This window comes from Hemicordylus capensis, chromosome 3 (genome assembly GCF_027244095.1).
Source record: "Hemicordylus capensis ecotype Gifberg chromosome 3, rHemCap1.1.pri, whole genome shotgun sequence".
Taxonomy (NCBI): domain Eukaryota; kingdom Metazoa; phylum Chordata; class Lepidosauria; order Squamata; family Cordylidae; genus Hemicordylus; species Hemicordylus capensis.
Window position 1 is genome coordinate 194116074 of NC_069659.1, and position 25330 is coordinate 194141403.

The following is a 25330-nucleotide window of genomic DNA, read 5'->3' on the forward strand; positions in this document are numbered from 1 at the left end:
ACTTCAATAAGAATACTTCTCAGCCTAGCAGCAGAAAGAAAAATGTAAGTTGATCACCTAGATGTGAAAACATTTCTGCATGAAGAAACAGAGGAAGATCTACATGGAGCAGCCACCAGAATTTGGAGAACATGGAAAATAGAGTCTTGAATGCAAACGTCAGAAAAGTATTTTTAGCTTGAAGCAAACTTCTAGAGCAAAAAATGTGAAGCTGAACCAGATGCTACTCAAGGAAGGGTTCACACAAGGAAAGGCTGATTCCTGCCTACAGAGTTGTTCTTACCCCCGGACCTTGGGGCCCTGGTCCGTGGCCTCCAAGGTCCAGGGGGGCTCCAAAGACAGGGGGGCTTCCTGTCACCACCCCACACCTGTTCTGCCACTGCCCCCCACTGCACCGAACCATGGCTTTTCTGTAATTTTAGCTAACATGTGCAGGGTGGGGAGTGGGCCGAGCAGGCCTTCCTCCACCGTGGTGGCAGCAGGCAATGCGGCCTCTGGGCCTATCCATCTGGCCCAGCAACCCTAGAAAACTGCAAGGCGTACTTGTGCAGTCCAGATATATTGTTGCAAGCCTGTGACATCATGGGCTTGCGATGATCTATTCACCTTGTGGCAGTGGCAGCAGCAGCAGCGGTCCAGGCGCCAAAATCAACTAAGTGTGTCACTTGTCTATACTCAAGATTAAAAAATGACAGATGGACTTACATTTTGATTTAAGTTGATAATTTGATGATTTGCTATGATAAGAAACAAGACAGTCATGAGACTGTGGAGCACCTGAACAGAGAAATAGAAGTGAAAGAACTAGAAAGCATTTCCTATTATCTTGGCATTCAAATAGAAAAAGAAGATGATGGAAGTTACCTTTTCAACCAAAACAGGATCTTCTAGAATGCCTAAGACTGACAGATGCCAAAAAGGTCAGTACACCAATGGAAACAAACTTCCTGATACAAGATGAAGACAGCGAGTCATTGCCAGACACAACAGTCTATACAGAAGAGCAACTGGAAAAATTCTATACATAGCAATAGTCACAGTGCCAGACAGAACCTTGAACAGTTCTGTATGGAGGAGTGGGCAAATATTGCTCCGTCTAGATGTGCAAGGTTGATAGAGAAGTATCCCAACAGACTCAAGGCTGTTATTAAAGCAAAAGGTGGTTCAACAAAATATTGACATTGGGGGGGTGATCCTTTTTCAATCTCAATCTCAATGTTATAGGTTGCATTGGATAAGTACAGCTGGTGAAGGGAATTTTCTTTGTGTTTTCATTTCAGGATGTAAGGGAACCAGAATTTAAGGTCTATCAAAGGGGGTGATTCTTTCCTATACCCACTGTACATAGCTGCAGCAGTGGGAATTCTAAGCATAATAGTAAGTGCAGCAACCAAGAATGACTGGAACACAGTAACAAGGCTGGGAAGATACCTGAAGGATGCAGCACACTTCAAAGTCATAATACCAGCAAGCAGGAACCCCAGCCTGGTGAGATTCATGGATGCAAATTGGGCTGAAAGAGCTGATCACAAGTCCACAAGTAGACACCTGTTTTTCTATGGAGGCAGAGCCATCAGTTGGACTAGTTGGAAGCAGGTAATTGTTGAACTTTTATTCACAGAAGCAGAGTATATATTCACTGGCCAAACATGTTAAGAAGCTACATGGCTACACAAGCTACTGTTTGGCTTAGGGATTGATGAGTCAAAGCCAACCAAGGGTGCATCTCTCAGTAATGGAAAAGACTATGTCTCAAACAAAGCACATAGACACAAAGCATCACTATATTCAAGAGGCACAACATAATGGGAAGTTAGTTGAGCTGAAGTACTGCCCAACTTGAGACATGACAGCAGATGGTCTGACCAAGCCAAGAGACCGGTTCCAGATTCTTGAAGAGAAGCTGGGACTCATGGATTGGTGCATGAGACGATGAGAAGGGATACTGGAGATGGAGCTCCTGAAGGCATCAAAAAAGGCTCCAGCAACCTTTAATGATAGAATCACTGCATGATCTGCTTAAAGAAGGATAGATACATGTGTTTCAGCTAATTTAGTGGGATGCATATCTACACTGTCCAGGTGTTTAACTAACAAGCTAATATAAAAGTAAAATAAAAGGGGAGCTAAGATGTGTGCTTTTTTAACACCATTACAAGTGGGAACCAGATTCAAAAGATTGCTATTTGGGTTGCATCTCGCCTGGAAACATGACTGTTATATAATTTGTAAATAAGGAATAACAAATTTTTATCAATTGATATTGCCCCAAGCATTCTCCATAATATTTCTCTTTATATAAGATCAAATGCAAAATTAAAATAAATAAAAACTGAACATAATAAAGACCTAGGCTCGTTACTATATTTTCCCACCAGATGTTGTAGCACATTACTTTGATCTATCTCTGAATGACCTACTCTAAAGCCGGCCTGCTTCTCAGCAAAGATAGAATTCTCTCCATCCGCTCTTGAAGTATGCTTTAGGGCCAAGTATATCCAGAGAGGCATGCCCTCTCTCTTGCTGTTGCTCCTCTGCAACAGCTTCTCAGAGGCATCTGGTGGTCTCAGAGGTATCTGGTTCTCAGAGGCTTCTCAGTTCTTCACTGGTTTCTCAGAGGCATTTGGTGGTCCATTGTGTGCAACAGGATGCTGGACTAGATAGGCCTTGGGCCTGATCCATCAGAGCTGTTCTTGTGTTCTTAAGATCTTATATTAAGCTGCTATGGATGTGCATGAGCCGATTTGCTGTCTCCTCTGGGAAGCACCGAACCTGCTCGGGCACAGGCGTTCGAGCCGATTTGGCAGGGTGGAGAGTGGTTCCCTTGGTGCCTGCTCACCAAAAGTCCATGTGGGGCTACGGCGCTGTTCCCTGCAGCCTCTGCACGGCAGTGGCACGCATGTGCGCCAGCCATTTGCACGGTCAGTAACATCACTGTGTGGTCAGCAACACCAGTGAACAGCGCCACAGCCCCAGGCAGACTTTTGGAGAGCGGGTGCTGCTGCCGGAAAAGCAGTGGGCTGGTGTCATGGCTCAGACTTCTGACTGAGAAGAGTCAGAGAAGGAATGGGAGGATTCACCTGCTAGTGAGGGCTCAGAGGCACAGCAACAAGATTTGGCAGGGAGACCAGACTCTGGAGCTGAGGAATCGGAACAGGTATCAGACATGAATCCTGATCAGCAGCAGGCTGATCAGGAGGAGGCTGGGATTTCACCTGTCTTGAGAAGACATCTTAAGAGGAAAGCTCAGTGGGAGACACGCAGGCACAGGAGATCACAAGAGAGGAAGCAGAAGTGCTGACTCAGGGAAGCCTGATTGGTTGCTGGTTCTCTTGAGCCATATATATTTAACAGTTTGTGAATTGCTCAGATGCTGTTAGCAACTTTCGCTGAGTGCAGACCGTGTTTCTCAATTCTCAACTTTTCCGAGTTCCAGTTTGCCCTTGTTCTGTTCTTTCATGCTCTGTGCTCTTATACCGTTAATTCTTTGCTCTGGTATCCTTTGTTCTCTTTCATTCCTTCCTTTGTCGTTTTCTTTTCAGTTACTCAGTTATTGTTAGAGGGGGGTACCTAGTTCAGTTCAGGGGGACTTGATTTATTTACTATTTACTTTGTGAGCCTTTTTGTTTTCCTTCGTGCAGCTTCGCTGCTACTTTCTGTTAACTCACAGGGGGAGTGCTGAAGGGGGTTGTAAACCCTGTTGGGTTAGCTGAGCTAACAGATTTACGACAGCTGGTGGACAAGCAGGTATAGAACTCCTTACCTGCTTTTTAAGGGAACCACATGGTGGCTGCCCGAGCAGCTCATGCACATCCCTATAAGCTGCTTCATACCAGTTCAAACCATTGGCCCATCTGGCCTAGGGCTGTCTACTCTGAGGTCAGAGGCATAGGGAGCTTTGGGGGGGGGCCAGGGGACAGAGTCTGACTGGTGGGTCCCCCACTCCCTGGGGGGTTCTTTTGCATGCACAAAACACTTGCTCATGCCAAGCCACACCCCCTGTGTCTGACATAAGATGCAAGGGGGCGGGGCCAGTGCAGAGAACAGGACTGTCACAGCTCCGGCATAGTTTCATTTCCCCTGTCAGTGGTTGGTGGAATTGCTGAAAGGGAGCTGACAAGGGAAATGAGGAAATGAAACTATACCAGGGCTGTGACAGCCCTTTTCTCTGCACTGGATCCGCCCCCTTGCATCTGACACCAGATGCAGGTGAGGGGCGAATGTGGAGAGAGGATTGGAGAGGAGAGTGGCATGCCTTGTGCTCCCAGCTGGCGAGCGCTTTTTTGCTGGTTCGGTGTGGGCGGGGTCAAGGTGGCACCCTGGCTGAGGGTGAGCCTTGTGGGGGCAGACCCTTGGGGCCTGTGGACACTTGCTTAATGGTCACTACACCACTATGTGAGGGGCAATGGCTCTCAAAGTTCTTAGGCAGAAAGGCTGTTCCCAAGCTTATTGTCTGATGTCTTCTTGTAACTGGAGAGACCAGGAAGAACCTACAGCCTCTCCCCTGTGCATATGGTTGGGGAACATGTGTTGAATAGGCTCTTACAATTTTGTTCCTTTATCAGATAGATCAGCATATGCCTGATGGGAACCCTTAACATCTCTCAGCATAACCAAACATACCCTTACCCTCTGGCTCAAGTCCACGTCTTCTATCTTCTCTCATTTTATCAGCTGTCATTTCTGTGGAACAACCAACAATTGTAATCTTATTTGGAAAGAAGTCCTGCATAAATCAATCAGTGAGACTTAACTTCAAGTAAACATGGTTAGGACTTGACCAAAGAGTATACAATGGTGCAGGGCTGGCCACACCATGAGATAACCCTGGGTAAAAGTGTCTGTGCAGCACTTCAGCACGTTAGAGCAGCTACACAGGGACTAACCTCTTCCTGGGACTGCCTCAGTATGAGCCAAGATATCCAGCAGCACATGACATGTGTTTTGATTTGTAACGATCCATTCTCTGTCCCCAATCTGATGGGAGATTTTCCCCAGTGCTGGGTCTTCTGGAGAGCTGGACTTGTGGTAGCAAGCATGACTTGTCCCCTTAGCTAAGCAGGGTCCACCCTGGTTGCCTATGAATGGGAGACTTGATGTGTGAGCACTGTAAGATATTCCCCTTAGGGGATGGAGCCGCTCTGGGAAGAGCAAAAGGTTTCAACTTCCCTCCCTGGCTTCTCCAGGACAGGGCTGAGAGAGATTTCTGCCAGCAACCTTGGAAAAGCCATTGCCAGTCTGTGAAGACAATACTGAGCTAGGGATGTGAATGAACCTGTTCAGAGGCCCTTTTACAGGCCTCTGAACAAGTTCAAACACCAGGGTGTGTGTGTGTTGAAGTTCTAAGCTGGTGGGTGCCACTTTAAGGGTGGGGGAGGGTGCATTTACCCCTCCCCCCGCTTTCCCCCCACCGGCGCTCATTTTCCATGAAAGCCTTGGAGGCGGCAGTGTACCTCCCTGCCGCCCCTTCCCCGTCTTCAGTTGGAAGTGGCCAGAAGTTGCGGGTGTATGTGCACATGTCACGCGCATGCACACCTGATACTTCCGGCCTTCTGGCCAAAGAGGGGGAAGGGACAGCAGGGAGGTACACTGCTGCCTCCAAGGCTTTCATGGAAAATGAGCGCCGGCAGGGGAAATGTGGGAGGAGGGATAAGTGCACCCTACCGGCCTTAAAGTGGCCCCCTTTACCCCCTCAAGCCATCCCTGTCTGGTTCAGTGTACATCCCTATACTGAGCTAGATGGACCTATGGTCTGAGTCAGTATATGGCAGCTTCCTATGTTCCTGTGTTCTCTTCATCCCTCTCTCTGCTTGTGGCAAAACACACACACACTTCTTTTGAAATAAAATATCCTCTCCGAGAGCCAGTTTTGATTCTTGAGTTGCTTTAAATGTTAAAGTGTCCTTTTGACACATGAGGTGTGACTTTTATGGACATGTGGTCATGTTTACAATAATCATGGAGCGGGAAGAGAAAGGAAAACATATAACTTCTCCTCTAGGGCTGCTAGACCTTTGGTCCCACCCAACTTTCCCTCACATTTACTTCTTCAAAAGAGTCATGCCAAATAAAGGAAAGATTGCGAAGGTTAGCTGTACAGGTATGAAATAAAATTCTTCAGGGTTGGCTCCCAAATGCCTCATAAAGGTAGGAAGTACAGGTTGTGATGGACAAATGCTAATGTAGTCTCTGTGTGCAACACAGAAGGGTTAAAACAGGCATGTGTAAGATGGGTGCTTTTGTTTCATTTTCCTGGCAGCAGGCCAATGATCATGTCTAGCAAACAAACCATGTGCAAACAGCAAATATATATAAACATGCAAATTCAAAAATTAAATAATTTATACTTTTAAATATATGTGTCTTGAATTCCTTAAATAATTCTTTAAACTCTAAATAAACACTAGAAAATGTCCAAAATTGCCCAGAGCACAGAATAATGAAGATGGTAAAAATACCAGTCTTGCAAAATCAATATGAAGGACTGTAATGACTGTGATGATTATTTTTTTTATTTACATCAACCCAGAAAATATACAGGAGTTCATGCAATGGATGAATGAGATTCACCCTCAGATTCAGTTTACAGGCCAAATTAATGACCAGAACATTCCTTTTTTGGATACTAGGGTCTGATTAAATAATGAGGGGTATCTTACTTTTAGAGTATATACCAAACCTACTGATAGAACATCTTATTTACATTATTCTTCATGGCACCCTAAACAAATAAAGGATAGTATCCCCTATAGTCAATTACTAAGAATTAAACGTATTGCCACTGATTCTACAGAATTTGAAAGGGAAGCCAATATTATGTTAGCCCAATTTAGGGTCAGAGGTTATCCTCATACAGTTCTGTCTAAGGCCATTACTAGAGCTAGATCTATGGATAGATCTGCTCTACTTAAATCTTTTAGAAAACCTATTACACAGCAGCTGACATGGTCCCTAGAGTTTTCTACTTTAGGCTATCAAATTAAAAATTTGGTTAGACGACATTGGCATTTAATTGATGACATCCCAGGTTGTGCAAGGTTACCTATTGTGGCCTTTTGTAATGCTAGAAACTTAGGCAATATTTTGGTTAGAGCAGATGTTGACAGAACACCATGTCACAAAGATGATATAAGGGGTACATTTCCATGTGGCCATTGTGAGACTTGTGAGGTGATTTTGAATGATAAATCAGTATACATTCCAACCATCAATAGAACGGTGCTCCTGGATTGTTTTGGGAATTGTAGTACAAAGAATATAGTCTATATGATTGCCTGTACTTGTCCCATGATATATATTGGAATGAGCACATGCCCTCTTCGAACGAGAATTTCTGAACATATTTCAAGAGTTAGAAATTGTAATATGGAGGCTCCTTAACCCCTCATTTCATTGACAAGCAACATTCTGAAAATGACTTCAATGTTTGTATTTTATTTAAATACAAACCACACATTGGCAGGAGAGAGGATGCACGGAAAATCCTTATGCATAAAGAAGCTGAACTTATTTCTAGGTATAGATCAGTGGGGCCAGGGGGCCTGAATACGCATTTGGACCTGCCATGTTTCCTCTAATGAGAGTTCAGCCCCATTTTAGAGTGGGTGATTCTGCCTCTGGTTGTTTGTTTATCTTCCTTTATTGTTGATGGTTCCTTTGGGATCATATGTTACCAATCCTGGGTGGATACAGGTTGCTTTATTTACATTTAGAATGGATCTTTGCTATGACTTCTTGAATGAACAATGCTGGTTGTTGAATATTTGGTCTCCTTACGAGCAGTATGACTCAGCTTATCTAGATTGACTGCACGCAGTAGTTTGAAGGTGCATGATTGTAAATTGAAGCCCTCTTGGCGTCTTGTTAAATGTATATATAGCTCTCTTTCAATGTGATTTCTTACATACAAAACGCTATCTTTAGAAAGAACACGGAGCTAATAAGGTATGAGATTTGAATTGCTGTTTCAATCTTAACAATGTTTATTATATTGTTTATTATAGAATTGATGATAATACTTTTATTCTGTAGTACTTCATGAGGAAGCCTTGGCGAAAAACACTGAATATCTGGACAGTTAAGGACTTACCAGTGAAAGAATTATTATTACAAGCTCCAGATAACAGAACGGACTATTATTACAACGTACCTCTTTATGTCAAGGACTTACAAACGAAAGAATTATTATCCTCACAAGCCTCAGATAGCAGAACGGACAATCATTACAGCGTATTTCTCTTTGCCAACTACTTTGGGAAATAGTGAATTTGTTTTGGTGTTCTGTTGTTACATCACAGTCCTTCATATTGATTTTGCAAGACTGGTATTTTTACCATCTTCATTATTCTGTGCTCTGGGCAATTTTGGACATTTTCTAGTGTTTATTTAAAGAGTTTAAAGAATTATTTAAGGAATTTAAGACACATATATTTAAAAGTATAAATTATTTAATTTTTGAATTTGCATGTTTATATATATTTGCTGTTTGCACACGGTTTGTTTGCTGGTTTTGGTTTGTTCTTTACACGTGTGGCCCTTTTGTTATATGTTCCAATGATCATGTCTGGCATTAAACCTCAGCAAATCTGATGACAGACCTTGCCCCATGTTTACGGTGTGGTATCATTGGGAAATGACATGACACAAAAAGTTGGCAAGTTTCAGAGCTCCCTTCTCCTATACCATAGGCTGAGTTCAGATGTACAGTTATAGATGGCTGAGGTTGTAACTCTAGTACGCCTGAACACACGAAACTGCAGTTATGGACCAAAAGCTAACCCAAACTCCACTTGGGACTTTGGTTATCTCTGAGCTTCACCTCCGACAACTGTGATTTTGCCACCGAGAAGTTACATCCAACTGCAGACTCAGCTATAACTGCAGTTTTGTGCCTATTCGAAACCCCAAATAGAGAGGAGGTGGCCTAGAACCGAGGCTGAGCTCAGGGGCAGAGCCATCATTAAGCAAACGGGTTAAGGGGCCGTGCCTCATGCCCCTGACACACACCCTGCTTCCAACATCAGACGCTGGGGCATGGTTTAGCTCCCAAACAGGGCCGCTGGCCAATTTAGCTCCCAAACGGGGCTGAAGGGCGGTGGCATGGGTTCTTTGAACCTGTTCACTCAATGGCAAATTTAGTTCGGCCCGGTTTGCGAGCTAAACCACACCCCCGCGTCTGACATTGGATGCAGGGGCGTGGCTAACCACTCCTTTTGTCATACGCTGATACAGGAACGGGGCTAGGAGACCCAGGCCACACCTAGCTGAGCTGTGAGGCCAATTGGCAGGGTGGGGCTCCCCTCTCCTGCAACTCCAGTTTTATTCGCCACAGTTTGTTGAATGTCTGCAGTGCAAATTGGAGTTAGGAATTGTAACCCCAGCCATGATTAACTGTGATTATCTTGTACATCTGAACTCAGCCATAATGTCATAAGACACACTAAGATAAATTCTAGTTATTCAGACCAAGACCACCACACCTATGTTTTAACTGGACATCCATGCCGCCCATTGACCTTTTACCACAGACCTATGAGATGCCATCTATGGCCCATGGTAGTTGAAGAGGCTGGCTGTATTGCTGCAGTAATGTGTACTGAAGCCACAAACATGCAAAAGAAGACTATGAGGGAGATCAAGGAAGGTCATGTACCACATACTGCAGTTCTGTAGCTTCACAAGTTGCACTGAGCACACTTGCTTGGCTTCTGGAGTGTTCAAAATGTTCACTCAGTATTTTCACTTTGTTCTTTATCCTTCTCTCAGCATCTTAGATTGAAGCTCTGGCTAGTTAGTTGAAGAAAGTCCCTTCAGCAACTTGCCTCCTGGCTGACATGATGTCTACAGCAGGACTTGGAGCAAGCCAGTTCACACATGCTTGGACGTCATTTGGTTAGCCAATACTTGATGACTTGTAGATGAATGTGTAAAGCAGCATTATTGAAAAGCATGGATAGAACCTCACTATCTGTGGTTGATGTGTGATGGCTGGCTCTCTCTCACTCTCTCTCTTTCTCTCTCTCTCTCTCTCTCTCTCTCTCTCTCTCTCTCTCTCTCTCTCTCTCTCTCACACACACACACACACACACACACACACACACACACACACTGCCACCCACCTACACACAACATCACCTTGCCACAGACATCAGGTGACAAACAGATATGAGTGAACCTGCTTTATGACGATGCACTAACTTGGATATCTCTGAAGTTCATATATCTAAGGCTTGGTTGAATGGTTTTTAACTCATTAGAGTTCATTATTAATTCCATTGGGGTTTTTTCAAAGCTCAAGGTGAGCATTGTCAGTGAACCTAGTTGTGGCACCATCGTGGTAAAACACTAACTCTTGTCCTTGTCACAACTCACTTTTACTTTCTTCCTCAAAGGTCTCCTTTCCATCTAAGATGCTGTGGCCCAGCTTCTTCCTTGCTATGTGAAAAATATTGGTAAAGATTATTATTGTTATTATGCTTTTTTGGATGTTCATATGAAATAAACATTAGATTCAATGTCAGATCAAGAGCATCACAACTGGGTCTTAACTGCTTCTAAGATGAAGATAATTGCTGATGAAACAAAGGCATCAAGCCCTAGATGAGGTGAGATCATTATTGCATTTTCAAAGGTTTTTGGTTTTTTTAGAAAATAGCAGCCATAGGGGTCCATAATGCATATTGGGACCATGGTGCAGGGAAGGGAAGTTAATGCTTTCACCCATACTGTTTTCCATGGAAAACTGCCCCCAAAGCTATTTGCCCTTTGGGGGAAAAGCCATCTGGGCACCCATTTTTCTCTCAGGGAAAAATGCAGCTTGGGGAAATTATTTTCATTGAAAAATGGCACAGGGGTGGGGCGCATTACCCTGCTTCTGAGCACCATAGTTCCAATCCAAAGTGGGGATTCCTACAGCTACTTTAAAAAAAAAAGAGTTGGAAAAGACAAATGCAATGACACATTTGTCTCCTCTAGTTTGGCTCTTAAGGTGCAACGAGACATGGTGTGACACTGGGAGATCTGTAATCAGATCAGAAACTGCTTTTAAAAAAAAACTTAATAGTAGCTATGGTGTGTGTGTGTGTGTGTGTGTGTGTGTGTGTGTGTGTGTGTAAGATCCAAATCCAAGCAGGACTGTGGTGCTTGAGGGTTTTTAAAAAAAATTAATCCTATTTTCCTTGATTAAAATCTCCCTCTGATTTGCTCTGCAGGGGCAAGTGTATAGATACCATATGTTTTTGCCACATGGAGCAAACTGCTGCATGAGGAGGTGATATTAAGAGGGGGAAATGAAGTGAGAAGGAAAGAATTTACACCAGTTGGATTTGGGGACCCCTGTAGTTGCTACGAAACTTTAAGCTCATGGATCTCCCTGTGTCATACCATGACATTGAACAAAAGAGGCACCTTTTTAAAAAGTGGTGATTCTCTTTATTTAGCAGGGGGAGAGCAACTGGCCCTATCCATCCTCAGCACAGCATCCCTCCAGTGGTTGTTGCTGGTGTCGATCTTATGTTTCTCTTTTAGATTGTGAGCCCTTTGGAAACAGGGAGCCATTATATTTATTTTTATCTACGTAAACTGCTTTGGGAACTTTTGTTGAAAAGCGGTATATAAATATTTGTCATATCCATATTTGTATCAAATCTGGCCCTATACACCATAGCCCAAATCCAGCTGAACTTAATTTAACTAAGAGCAAGACTATACATTACAATAAATGAATACAGGAGAACCTCAGTATTCGCAGGGGTTTCATTCTTGGTTAGTACTGTGAATACAGAAACCACGAATACTGGATAACTGGGACTATGGAAATCCAGGGGTTAGATTCCCAGGGAGTTAAAAAAAAAACCCAGCTGAAAGACATGGCCGGAAATTGTGGGTTTTAGCTGTATGTGTTTTTTTTGGGGGGGGGTTGCGAAAAATGGGGTAAAATGCCCTAGAAATGCAGGGGGAAGTGGTCTACCATGTTCCGCAGTTCCCAGCAGTCAAGCAATGCTCCCAAGAGTAGAAAAGAAGCTGAAAAAGAAGCCAAAAAACACGGGGGGCGGGGGTGGGTTTGCCCAGTTTTTGTGGGAAATGAGCCATAAAATGGCTCTCAGTGTCAAAATGGCAGCTGGAAATTACCTCAGAGGTAATTTCCGGCCACCCCCCGACCCGTGGATACATGGATTTAACCCTTTGAAATCCTTTCCCCACACACACCGATTCCGTGGTTGATTGACTCTTACCCAACCGCTGATATGCGAAACCGCGGATAGTGAGTCCGCGATTAATGAGACTCTCCTGTAGTTCAGTCAATCTTTATTACGATCTTTGACCAGCATAAAGTAGATTACATTAAAACACATTGAGGCAGCATTAAAACAGGCTATGCCAGTGTGAGAAGCTAAAAAGTGATACACTGCTATACAGCTACTGTTAAGCTGCGGTAAGTTATCTTAAAACTGGTAAAATTAATGTAAAATGTATAAAGACTATATAAAAGCTGTAAGCGGTTAGAATCTACTGAGTCGGTAAAGGTCAAAATTTTACTCAGTAATAAAAACTATAAAACTATAAAATGCTATGGAGTTAAAACTAAGACAGTAAAATATGCTAAAAAGGATAAATTGTATAAACATGCAGTGTGTCGGGCCTGCTTAGTTCTTAGTTTTGAGGGTGGGTTTAAAAAAACCCTGAACTGTGATTGCTGGTTTAAGAATGTAGCTCTTTGAATGACTTGCTAAGCTGGTTAATATAAGGAATCATCCTCATTTTTGTCTTCTACAGTGCCTGCATTTGTACAACCCTTCCCACAACATTTCTGCTGCAAAGAGCAGAGCACAGCATTGCCTGCTGCATTTGCCACTTCTAGTGCATGGCTCAGTGACATAAACTTACTTTGCAGATGCAGCAAATCAGGTCCATTAACAAGTTGGGGACCATACCAAGGTAGAACATGCACACATTGCTATTTCTGATGCCAGGATCTCCAGGGATTTGCAGTACATGACAAAGATATTGCAGTTCCTGACATCTCATAATCCTTTCAGCCCATATTTGATTGACCTGTGCAATATATTTTCTGGTCATTCAGACAGGCAATGCTGTGCTCTGCTGTTTGCAAAAACTGGAAGGATTGTACAACTGCAGGCACTGTAGAAGAGAATAGTAAGGATCCGCCCTTATATTAACCATCTATACCATGTCCTTAGCAAGCCACTCACATTCACATTCTTAAACCAGCAATCACATTTATTATTATGTCTTGTTTACACAGTCAGGCAGGTGTTATTCACTGGTTTGTTTTATCCAGACATCAAGTCCTTCCCAAGGACCTGGGATGGCTGAATTTTGTTATCAATATTGTTCTTGTTGTTATTATAGATACCATCGCAGAATATAGGCTGTTTCCAGTAAAGTTGCTTTTTGTAATTGGCTGATGGTGATTTCTGTGGCCCCTATGGGCGATAATAAATAATAATAACAACAACAACAACAACCCCCAGTGAGGCACCACCTTGGTGTGGTTGTGGGGCTTGCATGCTCTGAGGAAGGTGAGAGCTATGCCAGAGGTCCAACCATACTGGACAGGTCTCACCAGAGGAGCCAGACAAAGAGTCTCTCTCCCATCAACAATATGGTGAGATGTAACTTTAATAAATCTATACCAGATCGGTTGTCGCCCGGGTCAACAAGGACCACGCCAGGTGCTGGAGTCCCTGGACATCTGGTGGCAAGTGGGCTACAGGACTCAGGATCTTCAGTTGAGCAACCAGGGCTGGAGACTGCAAGGTTACTGGAAGAAACGTCACGTAACTGGGGAAAATATACGAAAAATGCCAACAAGGAAATAATGATCTGTTATTACAAGTCTTGTCCAACTAGAAGAGGTTGTTCAAAAAGAATGTACCAAATTTGGAAAGAGAAGCATCCAGACACAGAAATAACAGAACAAAGGCTAGCAGACCAGAGAAGATTCATAATAAGAAATAAAGTATTCACAGAAGTTGAGCTGGAAGAACTGCAAAGAGCAACACAGGCTCAAGATATGGAAGAAGAATTACCACCAACTGAAGAAGTTGCTCAGGTGCAGGTGGAGGAGGTGTTAGGATGCCACTGTTGCTGAACTGTTTCAAAATCAAAACCAGGCAACTGCCCCTTTGCCTTCACCTCAAAAACCCGAATGCCATTTAACAGAAAAGCAACAAGAACTAAAGCAAAAAATAACTGAGCACATGAACCAAACAACCACCAGGGTTCGACTTCCAGCACTAAAAACAGTTGTCAAAAAACAACTTGCTCAGGCATTAAAAGATGTCAGTGCTGCACTTGCAGAAATAACAACCAATAATTTGCAAGAAACAAACCAACTAATGCACAGTGCAGCAACAATAACAACACAAGAGCAAGGATATAAGATCAGTGGACCTGTCAAAAAAGAAAGTAGTACATCACCTAAATGGAAGATTAGATTGGAAAATAAAATCTCCAGGCTTAGATCAGATGCTAGTAAATTGAAAGATATGAAAGACAAGAAGCTGAGGAATGAAACACCAAACAGTATCTGATCCAAAAATACCACCTAGATTCAAAGAAAATTAGAGAAGTCCTGGAAATAATAAAGCAGCAAATAACAGCAGCGTCAAAGAAGATTAGTAGATACGAAGCCAGAATTACACAACACAGGCAGAATCTCCAATTCCTGTTGAATCAGAGACGTTTCTACCAAAGCATAGAAGGAGAAACTGCAAGAAACATAGAAACACCAAATAAAGAAGAAACAGTGCAATTCTGGGGGAAATTATGGGACAATCCAATAGATTATAATAAAAAAGCAGGCTGGGTGAAAGAGGTCAAAAAATGTAACCAACAAATGCAAGATCTAATAATAACACCAGAATTAGTAAGTGAAAGAGCAAAGAAAATTAAAAATTGGACTGCGCCAGGCAACGATGAACTGCATGGCTTCTGGCTTAAACACCTAACAAGCCTTCATAAACAACTATCAAAACAGTTCAATCACATTTTGCAAGGAGGTGATATTGAACAATGGCTAAAAACTGGGAAAACTCATCTCATCATGAAAGACCCAGCAAAAAGGTACAGTTCCAAGTAATTATAGACCGATAACCTGCCTGCCAACCATGTTCAAATTATTAACTGGAATAATAGCAGATGAAGTAATGCAACACTTATTAACTAACAAACAGCTTCCAGTTGAACAGAAAGGAAATTGTCCAAACACCAGAGGCACAAAAGACCAGCAGCTGATTGACAAAATGATTTTAGAAAATTGCAAGAGAAGAAATACAAATCTAAGTGTTGCATGGATTGACTACAAGAAAGCCTTCGACTCATTGCCTCACACATGGATACTAAAATGTTTAGAAACAACTGGTGTCAGCAAAAACATGCAGATATTTATTTAAAAAGCAATGAGCATGTGGAGTACACAGTTAACAATCAATGGTGAGACACTTGGACAGGTTAGCATTAGAAGAGGTATTTTCCAAGGGGACTCACTATCCCCTCTGTTGTTTGTAATCGCCATGACTCCACTTTCACAAATACTAAACAAAACAGGCCTCGGATACCAAACATCTAAAACATCAAGTAAAATAAACCTTCAGCTGTACATGGATGATCTGAAATTGTTTCCCAGTCAGAAATCGAATCACTGCTAAACACTGTCCGTATATTCAGTAGCAATATAGCAGTGGAGTTTGGACTAGACAAGTGTGCTGCATTAATAATGAACAGAGGAAGAATAACAAAAACAGAAGGAATAGAACTGCTCAATGGAAGCAACATCAAGAACCTGGAAGAGAAAGAACATTACAAATACTTGGGCATTCTCCAGGCTGATAACATTACACACACTGAAGTTAAAAGAAATTTTTTGAAGTGAATACATCAGGAGAGTTAGAAAAATCCTAAAGTCCAAACTCAATGGCGGGAACATCATACATGCCATAAACACCTGGGCTATACATGTTATCAGATACACTGCAGGAATAATAGACTGGACCCTGGCAGAGCTAGAGACGCTAGATCGTAAGACCAGAAAAATCATGACCATCAATCATTCTCTGCACCCCTGCAGTGATGTCGATAGGCTATACCTCCCTCGCTGCTCAGGTGGAAGAGGAATGCTGCAAGTCCATCAAACAGTAGAGGAGAAGAAAAGAGGCTGTGCAGAATATATAAAAGACAGTGAAGAAGATGCACTTCAAATGGTCAATAAGAAGAAACTATTCAACACCAATGAAACAAAGCAGGCCTACAAGAAAGAACAAGTCAAGAACCGAGCAGAATAATGGAGAAATAAGCCCCTGGATGGTCAATGTTTGGACAATATAAGTGGAAAATCAGACATCACCAAGACCTGGCAATGGCTTAAGAATGGCAACTTGAAGAAAGAAACAGAGGGTTTAATACTGGCTGCACAAGAACAGGCACTAAGAACAAATGCAATAAGAGCAAAAGTCGAAAAGTCAACAACAAACAGCAAGTGCTGCCTTTGTAAAGAAGCAGATTAAACAGTGGACCACCTAATCAGCTGTTGTAAAAAGATCGCACAGACTGACTACAAACAAAGGCATGGCAAGGTAGCAGGGATGATACACTGGAACATCTGCAAAAAAATACAAGCTACCTGTAGCCAAACATTGGTGGGACCATACAATTGAAAAAGTTGTAGAAAATGAAGATGCAAAAATATTATGCGACTTCAGACTACATACAGACAAACATCTGCCACACAATACACCAGATATAACTGTAGTCGAGAAGAAAGAAAAACAAGTTAAAATAATCGACATAGCAATACCAGGGGATAGCAGAATAGAAGAAAAAGAAATAGAAAAAAATCACCAAATACAAAGATCTACAAATTGAAATTGAAAGGCTGTGGCAGAAGAAGACCAAAATAATCCCAGTGGTAATTGGAGCCCTGGGTGCAGTTCCAAAAGACCTTGAAGAGCACCTCAACACCATAGGGGCCACAGAAATCACAGCCAATTACAAAAAGCAACTTTACTGGGAACAGCCTATATTTTGCGACGATATCGATAATAACCAACAGTATTGATGATAAAATTCAGCCATCCCAGGTCCTCGGGATGGACTCGATGTCTGGATAAAAACAAACCGGTCAATAACACCTGTCTGTGTAAACAAGATAATAATAATAATAATAATAATAATAATAATAATAATAATAATTCGATTTCTATACCGCCCTTCCAAAAAAGGCTCAGGGCGGTTTACATAGACAAATAAACAAATAAGATGGAACCCTGTCCCCAAAGGGCTCACATTCTAAAAAGAAACGTAAGATAGACACCAGCAACAGTCACTGGAAGTACTGTGCTAGGGGTGGATTTAAGTGTTTTTTGGTGTTTTTTTAAAGCCACCAATTGTTAAAATGTTCAAACTGGTGTCTCAGCCAGAGTTTTTACATTCACAAAAAGTCAGTTTTCAGTGACTGTTTCATTGCTCACATTTCCTGAAAACCAGAACTGTTTGATCAAGTAAAATGTAACTAACTTATGAGCTTACCCTTTTCACTTAAATCCACAGATGTATCTGAATAACTCCATTCTGTCTGAGTCTCCAAATCTGCAACATCATGTTTCCTGTCAAATGAAAAGAAAAGGTCAGTAAGAGTCTTCCTGTGAAAACCAGATACTCTGCATAAGTGCTGGCTGACATTCTAATGATGCACCAGTGTAATAGGAGAAGCACTGGTGTAGCAACAGTTTCTGAAGAGCTCCAGATGGAAGTATGTACACATGTGTGTATCTCAGCAACTTCCCCTTGGAAGCCTCAGTGTCACCTGAAAATATGTCCCTGAGGGTTACACAACTCTCAGGAACAAGAACATCGCTGGATCAAGCCCAAAGCCCATCTACATAGTCCAGTATCCTGTTTCCTACAGTGGCCCACCAGATGCCTCTGAGAAGCCCACAGGCAAGAGGTGAGGGCATGCCCTCTCAACTGCTGTTGCTCCCCTGAAGCTGGTATTTAGAGGCGTCTTGCCTCTGAAGCTGGAGATGACCTATAGCTATCAGACCAGTAGCCATTGATAGACCTGTCCTCCATGAATTTGTCTAAGCCCTTTTTAAAGCCACCCAAACTAGTAGCCATCATCACATTCTGTGGCAGAGAATTCCATAGATTGATAATGCATTGTGTGAAAAAGTACTTTCTTTTGTTGGCCCTAAATTTCCTGGCCTTCAGTTTCATGGGATGACCCCTGATTCTAGTGTTGTGTGTGAGAGAGAAAAAATTCTCTCTGCCCTCTCTTTCTACTTCATGCATAATTTTTAATACATTTATCATGTTTCCCCTTAGTTGTCTCTTTTTCCAAACTAAAAAGCCCCAGATGCTGTATTTTCAGGTGTCACAGAGCACTTCCTGGGGAAGAGAAGGTCATCAAAATTTGCCTCCACTGCTGAGGAAGCAGTGAAACTGAGCTAGTTTAAATTTTCAGAAGCACCAGTGCTTCTCCCAATGTGCCAAGACTTTATTAGTGAGGATGTCAGCTATAGGGAAGTGCATGAATCGCAACAGCCCTAGTCAGCAGTGTTTTAATTCTCATGAAGTCTACAATTCTGAGCTATAAAATCCAAAACTCTGCTATTAGTATGTGTATTAATATGTATTTACAAAATTTGCCTGTTGTAAATATTACTAGCCTTATTTACACATGTTCAACTCACATACAATCTGTGTACAGTGAATGCATGTGCACATGTACAATTGTACATGTATGTACATGTACAATTATTCATAAGATATAGTCAACACATGTACAATAGCACATATCCTACTGTGCCCTACATTTGAGGTGGTTTTGAATTGGGCTATTTGAGTAGGGCCATTGTGTTATGAGAAAAGTAGAAACAATGTGAGACTCTCTAGCACTTATCTAGGGTTACTTCCACGCCAGAATCTTTTCTTTAGCCCTTCTGAGGCATTCCTTTTCTGCTATCAGCTTGAAGCAAAATTCAAACAGAAGTTCCATGCACTGCTAACGATAGTGCAATACTATCCAGCAATGCCTTCCTCAGGGCCAAGATCCTTCAGAAATGTTTCTTCACTACCAAAGTGTGGAAACTTAGGGTTTGGAATAGAAAGTTAATGAATACATTAACATACAAATACATCTGGGAAGGTATAATTCAATTTAAACAAAGATTGTCCAAAACTGGATTCCCTTTTTTAATAAATAATAATAAATAAATAAATAATAATAATAATAATTATTATTATTATTATATTTATTTAATACATTTCTATACTTCCCAAAACGCAAGTTCTCTGGGCAGTTCACAAAACAATAAAAACAGCCAATAAAAAATTAAAACATTTCAACAATTAAAACAAGTTAAAACTATAAAAACAAACACAATTAAAACAGCATCTAATTAAAAGCCTAGATGAACAAGTGTGTCTTGATTGCCCTTTTAAAAGTTGTAAGAGAATTATACTAGAACTAGTATTTTTAAGCCCGTTATAATAACGGGCGCTAGCCTTTTGTTCCCCCTTTTAAGTGTTCTTCGTCTCTTTTTTCCTCTGTTTTTGTGTTTGTGTGAGTCCCTGGTTTTTTTGGTTTTTTTTGTCACCTGACTGTCTGTCTCTCTTTCTTTGTCTTTTTCTCTCTTTCTCGATGTCTTTGTTTTTCTCCACCCTCCCCCCCCCCTTTAAGCATTCTTCATCTCTTTTCCCCTGGTTTTCTGTTTGTGGTTTTTTGGGGGGAGTTTTAAATTATTTTTACCTGACAGTCTGTCTCTCTCTCTTTGTCTCTTTCTCTCTTTATCTTTGTCGTCGTTTTCCTCCTCCCTTTTTTTTTTTTTTGGTTCTCTCTCCTCTCCTTCGTCCCTGTGTCTTTTCTTCCATTCCTGCTCTGGCCGGGGTGATCTGTAAACATAATCAGAGCAGGAGAGAGGAGCTCGCTAGCAGAGCTTCTCTCTCTGCAAAGCCTCTTCCCATACTGCCGCTATGGACCAATAGGCGTCCTTTGCGGCCAAAGCACCAGTTTGGGAAGAGGCTTTGCAGAGAGAGGAGCTCTGCTAGCGAGCTCCTCTCTCCTGCTCTGATTATGCTTTTTCCCGGGTAAGGAGGACTCGGGCATCTTGGGGGGGGGGGGTTTGGTGGCGGCAGCCGCGGCAGCAAATTCATGGGCCAATTTGGCCCTTAATAATGTGGCGGGGGAGCGGGATTGGAGGAATCGGGCAGCTGGGAGAGCAGGAGGGCAGTCGGCATCGGTAATTTCATGGGCCATTTAGGCCCTTAATCATGTGGTGGGGGGGAGCAGGGAAGGAGGAATTGGGCGGCCGCAGCAGCACTTGCATGGGCCGTTCAGGCCAACATGGCCGCCCGTGTCTGGGCGGCCATATCTTTTTGGGCCGATCTGGGCATGCGCTCCGTGCATGCCCAGAACGGCCCAAAAAGACACGGGCAGCACGGCCGCACACTTTAGCCTTTTATGATATAGGATTAAGCCGTGCCTAGTTAAAATTTTCAACAAGAAATCCTAAATGTTGATGGTATGGCAATTTAATGTTATGTTACGTTGTTAGGATGCTTGTTTAGATATAATTTGCATGCAACATACCACAAATATAAAGAATTATACAATTTTAATAATAAATCTGATGCTGTGAAAGCAGCACTGGAATGTGCTCACAGAATGCTGGGAAATGTAGTCCTTCCCAGTGCTTTGTGCACAGAACTCTAGATTCCCCATAGAGCTCAAAGATTCGGCATATGGAAGGACTGGTAGTCCTTTCCCACCCCACACATGAGGGTTCATTAACCAATTAGGAATGAAATATGGGTGCCAATCTTCAGATGGAAAAGCTTCCCAATGCAGAGAAATATATCCGGCTGGCTCCCTGGGTTCGAATAGGCAAAAACTTCACTGGGGCCTGGCCTAAATTGTGTGTCAATGACTGGCTTAATGGAAGAACTGAAAACAGGACATTCATTGGTATTAATGAGCTGTGGAGAAGAATGTTATTGAAGCAAGCAGTAACCCTCCTTACGTTGATGTCTGAACCTCAGGAATTGAAGATGGAAAAGATCTTGTCTGCAAATCTGAAGGAGGGAGAAAAGGGATTATTTTAAACACAACAAATCACCAGAATCAAACAGACTGAAGGCTGTTGCTGTTTCACTAGCTTTACTTGATTGCAGATTGTGCCTCAGCTCCTTTGGGCTGGTTCATATGTAACCAACCCAAATGTACCCCCCTCACCCCGCTCTCTAGACATTAAGCTCCAGAGGCAGAGAGGCAGGGAGCTGGCTGAATGGGCTTCCTTTTTTCCTGAAGGACAGTCTGTGCAGCCAATAGGAGCCAGAGCAAGGGAGGAGCTTCCTCCTTTTCTCCCTTAAAGGAGGAGCTTCCTCCTTTGGAGGCAAAGTCAAACTGCCTCCTGATTCAGACACATTCACCACAGGAATACAGGTCATGAAACCAACTGCAAACTGAAGGAGATAAATGGAGTTAGGGGAGGGAAACTGCGGGTCCATTTTTTTGTTGTTTAACTTTAATTGCCCGGGTTTGTACGTTCAAGTTTGGGAAGCGGAGGTGAAGGGACCTCCAGTTTCCTGTTATGTATGAACCAGGCCTTTGTGTAGCTTATAATTAATAATGAAGTCTATAATGTGCTTTAAAATTCTCATCTCTTTTCATTTTCACAACCCTGTTACGCAGAGATCATGATTAGTCCCTTTATACCAATGAAATGACAGCATTCCCAAGGCTTCACAAATTGTTTTATTCAATTTTTTATTTCAGAAGAAAAAGAAGAAACTTCCACATTGCAAAAGTACACAGTTTACAGATACATTCTGTAAATTATGTAATTCCAATTTCAAATTACATCATTCTAATTTCAGGTAATATAATGGAATATAAGGAACCTAATCAACCACAATAACAATCAGCAATGTGAACAGCCCAGATTTGCTCTAATTTCTGCTTCTTTACACTTAAACACACTTATATGCACTTTATTTCCCCACCCCCATCCTAACTTGTCCTAAATTACACTGCCTCCTCCTGCAGTTTAAAAAAAAAAAAACCATCTGAGAAACCTCCTGATCTCTACAGACCAGGTTTTTAAATGCCATACTTCAGAGGACACTCATTTCTTAAAGTGGCAGTGATTCATTTAACTAACGATAGTAGAGATTCTGCTAACACTTATATTATGGGTAAAGGCTGTAATGTCCGTTAAGATTCAGTCTATAAATTACCACTAAATAGGTCTTAAATTTATTTACAAATTACAGGTCAAACAGCTGTAAAAAGCCAATTCAAAGCCAATTAATTCATAGATAGATATAGCTATAGATATAGATACTGTATCTGAGTGATGACTGTCATGGCTATTAACATTCAATACTTAAAATGCCATTGCACATTATTTAAAATTCTATTACAAAATACAAAGCAGACTTTCCAATAAATTAATAAAACAGATGTCCAGTATCTAATGAAATATAAATATGCATTTCATAAACTAGAATTGCCTACAAAACTAACAATGGCAATGAAACCAAAGTTGACAGGGATTGTTACACATTGATAATTAATTATTAGTTAATAAAGGCATTGGACAGTGGTGGCTGGTACAGGCAGGGTTGTGTGGTGGGGGGATGAGCCACAAGTGTGGCTCATTTGCACTTGTCTTGCCCCACCCCAGCTGCGTCTCTGTCTCTTGCCTCACCCTGCCGTGACATTAACCCCAGATGCATGGGCTGGTATTTGCTCCAACAATCATTGGAGCACCTACCATCACAATTACGGCATTCACATCTTCAGATGACCACCATAACCATGAGCAACACAGGAGGTGGAATGAGGGGGAGTGACTGATGCACGTGGGAGGGACCTCTTTCAATACCCCTCTTTCAACAGCTGTATTTAAGAACAGCCTTTTTAAAACAACATCTGTATAGAACTACTGTATATGGTTCTCCAAAAGGAATGCAATAAAGGTGCCTGCCGCTGTAAAGCACAAATAGACTGTTACTGATCTGAGTTGAGGCAAGGATATAAAGTCAGAACCAACGTCTGCATTCTTTTTTTGACCTCATTGATTGATTTCCTTTCACCAGCTTCCACATCCCGATTTGTACCCAATTCCCCTGATCTCTGCCCCCAGCACTTTTCATTTGCCAGTGGCAGCTGCCACTACCACCCTTCCTTCTCTTCCTGGCAGCTGCTTGTCTCATGCTGCCTATCTTTTGAAATGGCAGGGGCAGAAGGTGGTGTCTAGTGGACTCAACACTTCCTCTTGCTCCATTCTTCAGCTCTTGCCTTGCAGGAATCTAGTTAAACAACTGCAGGATGAGGATAGGGATAGGGCCAGTTACTCTCCCCCTGCTAAATAAAGAGAATCACCACGTTAAAAGGTGCCTCTTTGCCAAGTTAGCAGGTAGCAGAATTTCTTCTACCTTTGCTTGAAATTTCTTCAAAATTTTCCACATTATCATCCCTGGTATCTTCTCTGTAAGGAATGACTAAAGTTGCTTCAAATTCTTCTTCAGCTGAGAGATCCTGCTCCTTGCTTCCATCTGCACCATTTTCAGTCTCATTCAAGAAGCAATTGCTCTGCTTAATATATGCTTCTATTGACTGTCTAGCATGCACAGGTTTAACAGCAGGATACTCCTCTTGTAGCTTTTTAACATTTTCTACAGTGAGAAGCAATTTGGAAAGTTCAGGATCCTCCGATTCAGAAGAAGAATGGGTTGCTTCTGCTTGGGACTGGTCTATGATACCAGACCCTGATGGGTTCTGTCCATCAGACATATTGGCAATGCACGGAGAAGATGAAGCTCTGAAATAATGGAAGGGAGAAAGAAATAGAGAAAGAATTAGACATCTACTGTGGCTGCACCTATTGATTACTTGGAACTAAATAATTTCTTCTAAGAAAACATATCAAAGTCAAAATTGCTGTCCCTCGCAGACTTCCATCTACAATTCACAAATCCATCTTTTGTATCCTCTTGGACAAAGTTGACTTCATTTTGATATTCCACATCCAAGATTCTCTGTTTTAAAACTTGAGTGCCATACAGAAGCTATGTGAATAGTTTGGCCTCAAACAACTTTAAGGCCATGGGCACAAACCCGCCCCCTTTTGAGTAAAAGAATCTCAGGACGGCCAATGAGCTCTTTTGGGTAAGTTCAATGACGTGGTCAATTTGTGCCCTCCACATCCCCACTGCATGGAAAACTACACCCAGATACTTAAAGGTCTTAAATTGCTCTAACCTATTACCATCAACATCCCAACTTAGCATGCTTGACCTTTTAGCAAAGGACATAAACTTGGTCTTCTGGAAGTTAATCTCAAGATGGTTGTCCTTGCAACATTGAACCAAGCTCTTTAGAGCTCTTTTCTAAGACTTAATAGAGTTTGTAAAATAATTGCCATGTCATCCACATACAGCAAAACCCCAGCAGTGTTTCCTCTAATTTTTTTCACCAGTGAGCAGAATGAGGTTGGTTCTGGGTGGCAGTATCAAGGCAGTGTGTGTACATATGCATTATTATGTGCCACTTGTAGGGGACGAATGGCAGATCAGTCCCCAAACAGCAGAGCAAAACCAGTTTGGTGAGAAAGCAGCAAAGCAAGAGGTCTTGAGACAGTTCTTTAGTATTGAACAACTACAAGGATTTATTTAAAGAAAAGGTTACAAACAAATGTGAAAATGCCTGCAGCTTAATTTCAGCTGTAGTTCATGGCTGAAGAGAGAGACCAAAACAAACAGCCATCTCTGGAGAGACAAAATGGAGATTAACACTGGAAGAACAAAGAGGGGAGGAATCCAGCACTTTTATCCATGACCCTAAAACCCCCCAGTGGTCACTGAGACACTGCAGGCAAGAGCTGATGCTGCCAGGGTCCTAACTACAAATGGTGTAGTTGCAAATTCAGCACCATGCCAGCCCACCTAGCTCCCTGCAGCCCGCCTCATAGCCACACCCACATCAGCAGAACAGCCCACACTCTAATTTCTCAATGATGCTGATGACAGGCTTCCAAGTTGTCTGCCACCACCTCTCCCCCACCCCGCAAGAGTTACAATCATTGTGTGTTCTCTCTTTTACCTTTGCCAATCTATGAGCTCCCTGGGACTCTATGTATATGATGCAATGGCTGAAGTTTTTGAACCCCTCTGTTCAAAAACTGGAATGTCATTATTCTGGCCCTTGGGTTTAGGTTCTCCAATTCAGACGCCATGGTTCTTGTTCACAACTGTCCTTGTTACATGTGAATTACATGTATTTTGGAGAGAAAAGGGTTTTTGTTGTTTT

At 42.2% G+C, this 25330-nt stretch overlaps 1 protein-coding gene across 1 annotated transcript in view; it reads right to left on the reverse strand.

The window, feature by feature from the left end:
* The window catches only part of ERICH6B (glutamate rich 6B), a 47205-nt gene that overhangs the window by 21084 nt on the left and 791 nt on the right, over positions 1–25330 (reverse strand). Inside the window, exons 2-7 of the mRNA XM_053308949.1 lie at positions 23434–23843; positions 21251–21331; positions 21039–21090; positions 17548–17624; positions 10372–10434; positions 4630–4683 (exon numbers count right to left, since the gene is read on the reverse strand). Coding sequence (XP_053164924.1) covers positions 4630–4683; positions 10372–10434; positions 17548–17624; positions 21039–21090; positions 21251–21331; positions 23434–23843 — 737 coding nt within the window. The remainder of the gene's footprint in view (positions 1–4629; positions 4684–10371; positions 10435–17547; positions 17625–21038; positions 21091–21250; positions 21332–23433; positions 23844–25330) is intronic.